Below are 12,944 nucleotides of genomic sequence, written 5' to 3' on the forward strand. Positions count from 1 at the left end.
CTAAACAGTGCTAAATCCATTATAGCTAGACAGTGGAAACTAAACACGCAATTCACGAAACAAATGTGGATCAGCAGAACAGATGAGTTATTTTTTCTAGAAAAGTATGGTTTCTTTAGAAAACAAAAACTTGAAGTTTTCCACAATATGCAATTTTACTGGGATCAATTTAAGGCACACGTTACGCTCTCCACGTAGGTGATAACCGAATATGGGAGCCATCCGTCCCCCTCCACATCTTTGAATAACCGAGTATAAGATCATAGACATTCCCGATATAGGTGGCCTGAGCCAGAATCTGTATCATTAATAGTAGACTTAGTAAACACTGACCGAAAAGTTTATTGTTAAATGCTACCTTGTTTGTGTAGCATATTGTTTAGTTTTAATGGACGTTTGAAATGTCACTAATAATGTTGATATATTTGTTAAACTTTTTTTTTTTTTGCTTTAGAATGTATGAAGCCTTAACAATGGAATTGTCTTATTGGTTTACATTCTTGTAATATGAAAATCTCAATAAAAACATTAATAAATAAATAAGGCGTTGCACCAATAAGATGCCTAACTTGACACAGTGGAAAACCTACATATCCGCCATTAATCCTGAAGCACAGCCATTCCAAAAGCATACTGCACCCGGTGTGCCGAGGCGGTTTCCCATCAAGTTACTGACCGGGCCTGTCCCTGCTTAACTTCTGAGATTATATGGGATCGGATGCATTCAGAGAAGTGTGGGGGGGGGGGGTAGGTCTCTAGAAATCATAGTTCTCATAGCCTTAGTAGAAATATCTTACGAATATTGGCACCATGCGCATGAAAGTCAATGAAGACAAAGACAAGAACCATCCTTTAAAAGACAGGAAACAGGGAAACTCCAAAAGTAGCCCTCCCAGTCCTGTCCAGCACGGATTGGAATAGGAAAAACGTAGAAATCCTATTATCTATAAAGTGCAGTAACTTCCTTAAGGATTGACAACGAGACACGAATCGGAGTCACTCCAATGCAGTCAAAACCTCCTTGAAACACATGAACGTGTACAGACTGAAAACTGAAGAATACTACTTCAGCATCAGATAAAGGAATTACACTGTCCATTCTGAGATTTTACCCTCAGAGACCACCGACGTACCCTGCCCATCAGCTACGATTAAGGTGGTCAGAGTATTATCAGGCAGAGCAGAAACCTTACTATCTGAAGCAATAATGTTCCTCCTGCAATCATTCACTAAAACTAGGAAAAGCAGATAAAGCCACAGATACCCAAAAGGACACCTGAGCAGCAATCTGCAGGCATATAACTCCTCCATGAGAATATGAGGAACCGAGGGCACTTCTGGTGATGCCATAGAGGCTTGGGACGTGTAAGGAGAAAACGGTTGTAATGCTTACACAGAATCATCCTATGAGACATTAGGTCCAGAGGCAACGTGATATCTCCATCCTAAGAGATCCAGCAAACGAGAACATACAAAATTGTACTTTAAATAATTTTTCAGACATTTTATTGTTTTTTAAAAGCAAAAACATTGCAGGAACTGAAGTTGATCCAGGGACTTCTCCTGAGCCACTGGAGAACTCTTAGCAAAAAATGCAAATTAATAAAACAAACACAAAACTGTCACTTTAAACAGTTAATGTAAATAACGGTGTTTCATGCACAGTATAATTATTAATGATTGACACATACAATAAAAACTATCCAAATAAACGTTCTCCTAACATAAGGAACGTCTAGCATCTATGAAATTAATTGAATAGCATAAAATCTTTTTAACTTAAACATTGCGCTGTAAGCATATAAGCTCGATTCTCAGCCGGAGACAGAGAAGCGGGGTCACATAACCGGACACGGAAAAAAATTCAAAATGACGCCGCAACTCCTCAGTGCAGAAGAAGGAAGCGGGGAAAAAAACATGAGAATAAAGCGCGTAACTATCTTCTAACATTGCGCTTTATTCCACCATGCGAACATGCCACTAAAAGTCAGTTTGATCCTGCTATAGCACGGATCGCTGAACCCTAAGGTTGCTTCTTTTAACAAGGAAGTGTGGCGGTATCTACCTTTTCATAAAGACGCTAGAAAACCGCCAAACTGCGCAGCAGATACAGAGTGTACTTACAAAAAACACTGATACTGAGAGCTACCGTTAAACATAGCTAAAAATACCAGAACACACAAAAAATACGTTTGGTTCATGTGTGAGTTTAGTGGTACCTAAGGGTCCTCCAAGTAATGAAAGGATCAATTATTAACCCTTAGCCTCCTGTCACCATAAGTGCCCGCATCCTGCCTTTAAAATATCCTTTAAAGGATATATCTGTCCCACATAAAATAGCAGAAATGGTTCCTTAACCATTTTCAGTGCCAGTCTCCCACCCAGAAGACGAAAAGGCACTTACCTGCATTCTAGCCATCCAGCAGTCAGACAACTCACAAAGTTTGAGAGGATGCCGCTCCTAACAGAGACCTGTGTAAAAAAGAAAGACAGAGTAAACTTACTCAGGCTTTCCATACCAGGGAAGCAACAAAATGCAGCAAAGCCCACTTTACAAGTTCCTAACTGCTTTAAAGCCACCACAGCCCTGCTGAAGAGACTAACGTGGAGTACGGTTAGACCCAGATTGTGATGGAAGGCCAGAGCAATCCTGCCCAGACTTCAAAATAAAAAAAATCTTGATAGAAGAATCAAAAATCAGGACACCTAATTACTTCACCTCTTCCTTGCACTAGAGGCAAAGAGAATGACTGGGGGTTGTGGGAAGGGAGGCGATAATCATCAGCTTTGCTGTGGTGCTCTTTGCCTCCTCTGCTGGCCAGGACCAATATTCCCAACCGTAATTGATGATCCGTGGACTCACCGTGTCATTAGAAAGAAATAATATATTTTCATTTTTTATTTTGTAACATTTTTCTATATTTCCATTTTGAAATTGTGAGCATTTCAGTTCCTATTAGAAATGGAAGTGCAGAACACTGTTATATTCCACACAGCCATTCGCTGAACACTCTAGTGACCTATTTATAACTGTCCCTAATTGGCCAAAGCAGGGAAGGTAACCTAAGTTACAACATGGCAACTTCTGTTTTATATAGACACTAAAACTTTACACTTCTTTCTTTCTAATAACACCGAGTCCATGGATCATCTAATTACTATTGGAAATATCACTCCTGCCCAGCAGGAGGCGGCAAAGAGCACCACAGCAAAGCTGTTAAATATCACCTCCCTTCCCTCCAACCCCAGTCATTCTCTTTGCCTACGTTACAGCAAGGAAGTGGTAAAGTTAGGTGTTAGGAAAAAAGATTCTTCAAGCAAGATATCTCTTAAGCAGTGCAAGATTGTTCTGCTTTGTCCTAGGGTGTAGTCTTAGTCCATATCAGTCTCTTCAGTAGAGCAGTGGTGGCTTTCAAGCAATGGGAACTTGTGGGGTACAATCCTCACTGCACCTCCTATGTATTTATGCTGCACTAACCGTGCAAGCCTGAGTAAGATTACTCAGTGCTTGTTTCTTTCCACAGGTCCATGTGAGGGAACTGGCCTCTCAAACCTAGTGAGCTGCCGTGCTGCCTGGCAGAAGTCTTAAGGTAAGTGCTAACTATTTTTTTCTGGGACACGCTGCAGAGAAAATAGATAGCACTTTACAATACATTGTGGGACAAGTTATATTTGCCTATGATAGGGGGATTTTTATTAAGGGCAGCAGTAGCAGGCACTGGGGAAGAGGAGACTCTTGGCTCCGTCATGGTGGTGTGTTTTTTACTTTACTCCCGACAGCTGTGGTAATACATTTAGCCGATCGGGAGTTACATGTGGTTACGCCCACGATGGGTAGAGTTAGCTACGGCAGCAGCTTCTATTGTGCGCCTTAATAGCCCTGTCTCACTTCCTGTGTTCCGTAGTGGGGAAAACTGTTTTAGGAGCGTTGCGGTTACCGGACCGTAATATCTAAAGAGTTGAGTCCGGATTATCTACAGAGTAATGCACTCCGTTAGCAGGCAGGCAGGCAGGTAAGCACCTCAGCAAGGCTAAGCTGAGGTGCAGAGTTGTCTGGAGTGTTTTTTTGGGGGCCTCTGTTTTATTAAATAAAAGAATAATAAAGCAGTTATTTTTTATAGTTTTAAAATTTAAAGAAACCGTAACAATTTTTTTTTGGAGGTTATTTTCTAAATAAAATATCAATTTGTTTTCCTGTTTGTCTGTTTATTGGTGAATAAAGATGCACCAAATACCCTGCAAGATGTTACATGTTCTTTAGGTTTTGATGCTAATGTAGAACCACCGATCACTTTCTGTTCCTCATGTATTGAGAGAACTTTACATTACAGGGATAGAATTTTTCTTGAGCCAACATTGTTTAAGGCGGATACTGTTCAGGAGTCTTCTGACAATGTTCAATATGCCGCAGCTTTCTCCTCAAGCGTCCCAAAATTTAGCGCCCATACAGCCAGTGCCCTTTGCTTCCTCTATTACGCCACCTGGAGTTACCTTGCAAGACATCGCTTCCCTAATGTCATCAGCGGTGTCTGATGTGTTGTCTGCTTTTCCCATGCTGCAGGGAAAGCACAAGAGGAAATGTAATCAATCAGTGAATAAGGTTGCTGACACAGTAGTGGCTATTCCGAATGTTCCTTCCCAGAAACCTGAAGAGGAAGAAACTTTGGTAGCATCTGAGGGTGAAATCTCAGACTCAGACAGTGTAATACCTTTAGCTGATACCGAAGTTGTTTCTTTCAGGTTTAAGCTCGAACACCTCAGTTTGTTACTTAAGGAGGTTTTAGCTACCCTTGACGACCCTGACAGTACTGTCGTAGTCAATCCTAAGAAGTCTAGTAAACTAAACATGTATTTTGACGTGCCTTCCATGGTGGAGGTATTTCCTGTACCAGATAGGGCTACAGAGATTATTGCTAAGGAATGGGAGAGACCGGGTATCCCTTTTTCTCCATCCCCTATATTTAAAAAGAGGTTTCCTATAGCAGACTCTATCAAGGAGTCTTGGCAGACGGTACCCAAGATGGAAGGGGCAATTTCCACGCTAGCCAAAAGAACAACTATTCCCATAGAGGATAGTTGTTCCTTTAAGGATCCTATGAATAAGTAGTTAGAGGGGTTACTCAAGAAAACTTATGTACACCAGGGTTTACAATGGCAACCTGCGGTTTGTACTGCTACTGTCACAAGTGCGGCAGCATACTGGTTTGATGCGTTGTCTGATTCTATTCAAACACTCCCCTCGAAGAAATCCAGGATAGGATTAAAGCCCTTAAGTTGGCCATCTTCTTTATCACAGATGCTTCCCTACAGGTTATTAAACTGGGAGCAAAGATATCCGGTTTTGCCGTTCTGGCCCACAGAGCTTTATGGTTAAAATCTTGGTCTGCGGATGTGTCATCTAAGTGTAAACTTTTGGCGATTCCTTACAATGGAAAGACCTTGTTTGGGTCGGGTTTGACGGAAATCATTTTTGATATTACGGGAGGAAAGGGCCATTTCCTCCCTCAGGATAAGAGAAATAAGCAGAAGGGACGTCAGTAATTTTCATTCCTTTCGAAATTTCAAGGGAAAGCTTTCCTGTAGAGTTCAAAGCCTTCCTCCCAGGGGCAGGATTCTGCTTTCAAGATTATCTGTAGACCAGATAAAGAGGCGTTCTTGCGCTGTGTTCGGGACCTTTCCGACTTGGGAGTGATAGTTCCTGTCCCTATACAAGAACAGGGTCTTGAGTTCTACTCCAATCTGTTTAGAAGAAGAAAGAAGAAAGAAGAAGAAAGAAGAAGAAAGAAGAAAGAAGAAGAAAGAAGAAGAAGAAAGAAGAAGAAAGAAGAAAGAAGAAAGAAGAAGAAAGAAGAAAGAAGAAGAAAGAAGAAGAAAGAAGAAAGAAGAAAGAAGAAGAAAGAAGAAGAAGAAAGAAGAAGAAAGAAGAAGAAGAAAGAAGAAGAAGAAAGAAGAAGAAGAAAGAAGAAGAAAGAAGAAGAAGAAAGAAGAAGAAGAAAGAAGAAGAAAGAAGAAGAAAGAAGAAGAAAGAAGAAGAAAGAAGAAAGAATAAGTAAGAAAGAATAAGGAAGAAAGAAGAAGGAAGAAAGAAGAAGGAAGAAAGAAGAAGGAAGAAAGAAGAAGGAAGAAAGAAGAAGGAAGAAAGAAGAAGGAAGAAAGAAGAAGGAAGAAAGAAGAAGGAAGAAAGAAAGAAGAAGAAGAAGAGAAAGAAGAAAGAAGACCTTCAGACCAATTTTAGATCTCAGAAGTCTAAAATTCCTCAAAGTACCATCCTTCAAGATGGAAACTATTCGTTCCATTCTTCCCTTGGTTCAAGAGGGTCAATTTAGGACAACGGTAGATTTAAAGGACGCTTACCTGCATGTTCCCATCCACAGGGACCATCACAAGTTTCTGAGGTTCGTGTTTCTGACAAACACTTCCAGTTTGTGGCTCTTCCATTCGGCTTAGCCACAGCTCCCAGAATTTTTTCAAAGATTCTAGGATCCCTGCTGGCAGTGCTCAGATTGCGGGGCATTACAGTGGCGCCTTATCTGGACGACATTCTGGTTCAGGCGCTATCCTTTCAACAAGCAAAATCTGTAATCCTTCCTGCTATCTCACGGATATTAGGTGAATTTGGAAAAGGAGTTCCTTAATTCCAACTACAAGGGTAGTTTTCTTGGGAACCATAATCTATTCCTTATCATGGAAGATTTTTCTAACAGAAGTCAGGAAATCAAAGATGTTAGATTCTTGCCTAGCGCTTCAGTCATCTCCTCGGCCATCAGTGGCTCAGTGCATGGCGGTAATCGGTCTGATGGTAGCGGCAATGGACATCATCCCATTTGCCCGTTTCCACCTCAGACCTCTGCAGTTAAGCATACTCAGACAGTGGAACTGAGATTATGCAGATCTGTCTCCGCAATTACAGCTGGAACAGGAGACAAAGGATTCTCTTCTTTGGTGGTTGTCTCGGAATCACCTCTCCCAGGGAACCTGCTTCCGCAGACCCTCTTGGGTGATTGTGACAACAGACGCCAGCCTACTGGATTGCGGAGAAGTCTGGGGCTCTCTAAGGGCTCAAGGAACATGGACTCGGTCGGAGTCTGTTCTACCCATAAACATTCTGGAGCAGAGAGCAATCTTCAATGCTCTTCTAGCCTGGCCTCAGTTAGCCTCGGCTCAGCTTATCAGGTTGCAGTCGGACAACATAACTTCAGTGGCTTACATCAACCATCAGGGGGGAACAAGGAGTTCCTTGGCCATGTCAGAGGTAGCCAAGATAATTCAGTGGGCGGAGACCCACAACTGCTGCCTGTCGGCGATCCACATCCCAGGAGTGGACAACTGGGAGGTGGATTTTCTGAGCAGACAGACCTTTCACCCGGGGGAGTGGCAACTCCATCCAGAAGTGTTTTCCAGCCTGATTCTAAAATGGGGACAGCCGGAACTGTTCCTCATGGCATCTCGGCAGAATGCCAAAACTCCCGAGGTACGGGTCGAGGTCAAGAGACCCTCAGGCGCTTCTGATAGACGCTCTGGCGGTACCCTGGAATTTCAGTCTTGCATACCTATTTCCCCCGTTCGCTCTTCTACCTCGGGTCATTGCTCGAATCAAACAATAGAGGGCGTCGGTGATACTCATTGGTATGCAGACCTGGTGGAGATGTCATCTCTTCCACCTTGGAGACTTCCGTTGAGAAAGGAACTTCTACTTCAAGGGCCCTTCCTTCATCCAAATCTAGTTTCTCTGAAGCTGACTGCCTGGAAATTGAACGCTTAATTTTATACAAGCGCGGATTTTTAAAATCTGTCATTGAGACCATGATTCAGGCTTGTAAGCCTGTGACTAGGATTTATCATAAGATATGGTGTAAATATCTGTATTGGTGTGAATCCAAAGGAGTAGAGTTTGGATTCCTAGAATTTTGTCTTTTCTCCAAGAGGGTTTGGAGAAGGGTTTATCGACAAGTTCCCTAAAGGGTCAAATATATGCCTTGTCTATTTTGTTACATAAACTTCTGGCAGATGCCCCAGACGTGCAATCATTTTGTCAGGCCTTGGTCAGGATCAGGCCTGTGTTCAAGCCGGTTACTCCTCCCTGGAGTCTTAACTCAGTTCTTAAAGTTCTTCAACAGGCTCCGTTTGTGCGATGCATTCCTTAGATATTAAAGTTATCTTGGAAAGTAGTTTCTTGTTGCTATTTCATCTGCTCGAAGAGTTTCAGAGCTCTCGGCATTACAGTATGAGTCTCCTTACCTTAATTTTCATGCGGAGAAGGTAGTTTTGCATACTAAATTAGGGTGTCTCCCTAAAGTGGTTTCAGATCGGAACATTAATCAGGAGATTGTTGTTCCTTCCTTGTGTCCTAAACCACCTTCTCAGAAAGAATGTCAGTTACACAATCTAGACGGTGCGGGCATTGAAATTCTATTTACAGGCGACTAAGGATTTTCGTCAGTCTTCTACTCTCTTTGTGGTTTTCTCGGAGAAACGTAAGGGGCAGAAAGCTACGGCTACTTCTTTCTTTGTGGCTGAAGAGTATCATTCGCTTTGCCTATGAAACTGCTGGACAGCAGCCTCCTGATTGAGTTACGGCTCATTCAACGAGGGCCGTTTCCTCTTCCTAGGCATTCAAAAATGAAGCTTCTATGGAACAGATTTGCAAGGCTGCAACTTGGTCCTCTCCACACTTTCAAAATTCTATAAAATTTGACACTTGCCTCGGCTGAGGCTTCTTTTGAGGGAAAGGTTTTTCAAGCAGTGGTGCCTTCCCTTTAGGGTCCCTGTCTTGTCCCTCCCTTATCTGTGTACACTAGCTTGGGTATTGATTCCCAATAGTAATTAGATGATCCGTGGACAAAATATATGCTTACCTGAAATTTATTTCTTGACACGGTGAGTCCACGGCCCGCTCCGTTTTCTTAAGACAGGTTTTGTTGGTATGTTATAAACTTCAGACACCTCTGCACCTTGTTGCTTCCTTTCTCTCCTTTACTTTGGTCGAATTACTGGGGTTGGAGGGAAGGGAGGTGATATTTAACAGCTTTGCTGTGGTGCTCTTTGCCGCCTCCTGCTGGGCAGGAGTGATATTCCCAATAGTATATAGATGATCCGTGGACTCACCGTGTCAAGAAAGAAAAATTTATGAGGTAAGCATACATTTAGTTTGTCACTATTTAAACAGCTAAAGAAATTTAAAAAAAAAATACATCTACATGTTTTTATTCTCAGACTAATCTTTTCTTTCAATGCTTCATTCTATGTAGCATTTATTTAGTGTTTAATGTCCCTTTAATGAATGATGTTGATCTGTGACATTACATTAAACCCAATGCCTCACCCTTGGCCCTGGGCACGTCTCCTCCTGTAGGGGCTGCTGAGGGAAAGTGGAGGGTATGAAGGGCTTTGCTGGATATGAGGAGAGAAGGGGATAGTTCATCTGAGAAGCCAGAAACGGAAACCTTTTCTCTGTCTGTGTGGGGAAAATCAAACCAAGGAAGTGTCAAACAACAATCAGATAATATAATCTGTTACTCAGCAACTGACCACTCACCAACGGGCTGGGTAAGGCCGAGGTCCTGGTGTGAGCACTGCTGGGAATCAGCTTTCCTGACTCGTTGTCATTGAGCTGTTTATTTAGCCACGAGATAACTGCATATAAAGCATACAGAGAGACAAGTCACACCAGAACCACATGACCAGAATCTGGATTTTATTGTGTATTCTGCAACAGTACACACCTGTGGGTCTATTACTGGTCTGTATATAAGGCCACATGCACGTTGTAATATGAAGAGAATAAATGTGTATTGTCAGACAGGTTCCATTGTGAATTCTGCAACACTACGCACCTGTGGGTCTATTACTGGTCTGTATATAAGGCCACATACACGTTGGAACCTGTCTGACAATACACATTTATTCTCTTCATATTACAACGTGCATGTGGCCTTATATACAGACCAGTAATAGACCCACAGGTGCGTACTGTTGCAGAATACACAATGAAACCTGTCTGACACATTTATTCGCTTCATATTACATTGTGTATTCTGCAGCAGTACGCACCTGTGGGTCTATTACTGGTCTGTATATACAGCCACATGCACGTTGTAATATGAAGAGAATAAATGTGTATTGTCAGACAGGTTCCATTGTGAATTCTGCAACACTACGCACCTGTGAGTCTATTACTGGTCTGTATATAAGGCTACATACACGTAATATGAGGATATTAAATGTGTATTGCCAGACAGGTTTCATTGTGTATTCTGCAACACTACACACCTGTGGGTCAATTACTGGTCTGTATATAAGGCCACATACACGTTGGAACCTGTCTGACAATACACATTTATTCTCTTCATATTACAACGTGCATGTGGCCTTATATACAGACCAGTAATAGACCCACAGGTGCGTACTGTTGCAGAATACACAATGAAACCTGTCTGACAATACACATTTATTCGCTTCATATTACAACGTGCATGTGGCCTTATATACAGACCAGTAATAGACCCACAGGTGCGTACTGTTGCAGAATACACAATGAAACCTGTCTGACAATACACATTTATTCTCTTCATATTACAACGTGCATGTGGCTGTATATACAGACCAGTAATAGACCCACAGGTGCGTACTGCTGCAGAATACACAATGAAACCTGTCTGACAATCCACATTTATTCGCTTCATATTACATTGTGTATTCTGCAGCAGTACGCACCTGTGGGTCTATTACTGGTCTGTATATAAGGCCACATGCACGTTGTAATATGAAGAGAATAAATGTGTATTGTCAGGCAGGTTTCATTGTGTATTCTGCAACAGTACGCACCTGTGGGTCTATTACTGGTCTGTATATAAGGCCACATGCACGTTGTAATATGAAGAGAATAAATGTGTATTGTCAGGCAGGTTTTATTGTGTATTCTGCAACACTATGCACCTGTGAGTCTATTACTGGTCTGTATATAAGGCCACAAGCACGTTGTAATATGAAGAGAATAAATGTGTATTGTCAGGCAGGTTTTATTGTGTATTCTGCAACACTACGCACCTGTGAGTCTATTACTGGTCTGTATATAAGGCCACATACACGTTGTAATATGAAGCGAATAAATGTGTCAGACAGGTTTCATTGCGTATTCTGCAACAGTATGCACCTGTGAGTCTATTACTGGTCTGTATATAAGGCCACAAGCACGTTGTAATATGAAGAGAATAAATGTGTATTGTCAGACAGGTTTCATTGTGTATTCTGCAACAGTACGCACCTGTGGGTCTATTACTGGTCTGTATATAAGGCCACATGCACGTTGTAATATGAAGAGAATAAATGTGTATTGTCAGACAGGTTTCATTGTGTATTCTGCAACACTACGCACCTGTGGGTCTATTACTGGTCTGTATATAAGGCCACATGCACGTTGTAATATGAAGAGAATAAATGTGTATTGTCAGACAGGTTTCATTGTGTATTCTGCAACACTACGCACCTGTGGGTCTATTACTGGTCTGTATATAAGGCCATATGCACGTTGTAATATGAAGAGAATAAATGTGTATTGTCAGACAGGTTCTATTGTGTATTCTTCAACAGTACGCACCTGTGGGTCTATTACTGGTCTGTATATAAGGCCACATGCAAGTTGTAATATGAGGATATTAAAAGTGTATTGTCAGACAGGTTTCATTGTGTATTCTGCAACACTACGCACCTGTGGGTCTATTATTGGTCTGTATATAAGGCCACATACACGTTGAAATATGAAGAGAATAAATGTGTATTGTCAGACAGGTTTCATTGTGTATTCTGCAACACTACGCACCTGTGGGTCTATTATTGGTCTGTATATAAGGCCACATACACGTTGAAATATGAAGAGAATAAATGTGTATTGTCAGACAGGTTTCATTGTGTATTCTGCAACACTACGCACCTGTGAGTCTATTACTGGTCTGTATATACAGCCACATGCACGTTGTAATATGAAGCGAATAAATGTGTCAGACAGGTTTCATTGCGTATTCTGCAACACTACGCACCTGTGGGTCTATTACTGGTCTGTATATAAGGCCATATGCACGTTGTAATATGAAGAGAATAAATGTGTATTGTCAGACAGGTTCCAACGTGTATTCTGCAACACTACGCACCTGTGGGTCTATTACTGGTCTGTATATAAGGCCACATACACGTTGTAATATGAAGAGAATAAATGTGTATTGTCAGACAGGTTCCAACGTGTATTCTGCAACAGTACACACCTGTGGGTCTATTACTGGTCTGTATATAAGGCCATATGCACGTTGTAATATGAGGCGAACATTAAAATGTGTCAGACAGGTTTTATTCTGGGTTCTAAATAAAACGTGTAACTCTGGGATTTCACAGCATAAAGAGTTGTCCAGTTGAAGAACAAGGTTACTATAACCCACCCTAGCACAAGCCACACTGACACAACAAGTCTGCGCTTGCGTCACTATGGTCACATTATTACTACGCACCGTTCTCATTGGTTTGCAGCAGCTCTTTGGTCTCCTCTAGTTTCCTCTCCGTTTGTTGTAACTGGTCCTGCAGCTCGCCGACCTGAAAACACCTTCAGCATGAGAAACACTTAAAGCTCTGGAACTTTCTACAAACTGCTACTCATTTGTTACCAGACGGTCTATAAAAACTAAATGCTTATCTGATAAATTTCCTTCCGGACATGGAGAGTCCACAACGTCATTCCAATTACTAGTGAGATATTTAACTCCTGGCCAGCAGGAGGAGGAGGCAAAGAGCACCCCAGCAAAGCTGTTAAGTGCAACTTCTCTTACCCATAATCCCCAGAAAAACAAGGGTGAAAAGGTGCCTGGAGGTTTAATAAAAAAACTGCAGATTTAAAATAAAAAAAAAAAAAAAAAAAGAAGAAGTAGTGCAGGGTCGTGGACTCTCCATGTCCGGAAATA

General features: G+C 41.7%; 1 protein-coding gene across 1 annotated transcript in view; it reads right to left on the reverse strand.

The window, feature by feature from the left end:
- Positions 1-12,944, reverse strand: part of SASS6 (SAS-6 centriolar assembly protein) — a 131,586-nt gene that overhangs the window by 21,657 nt on the left and 96,985 nt on the right. Inside the window, exons 12-14 of the mRNA XM_053693745.1 lie at positions 12,498-12,579; positions 9,536-9,633; positions 9,323-9,454 (exon numbers count right to left, since the gene is read on the reverse strand). Coding sequence (XP_053549720.1) covers positions 9,323-9,454; positions 9,536-9,633; positions 12,498-12,579 — 312 coding nt within the window. The remainder of the gene's footprint in view (positions 1-9,322; positions 9,455-9,535; positions 9,634-12,497; positions 12,580-12,944) is intronic.

The sequence above is a fragment of the Bombina bombina genome, chromosome 10 (genome assembly GCF_027579735.1).
Source record: "Bombina bombina isolate aBomBom1 chromosome 10, aBomBom1.pri, whole genome shotgun sequence".
Classification (NCBI taxonomy): domain Eukaryota; kingdom Metazoa; phylum Chordata; class Amphibia; order Anura; family Bombinatoridae; genus Bombina; species Bombina bombina.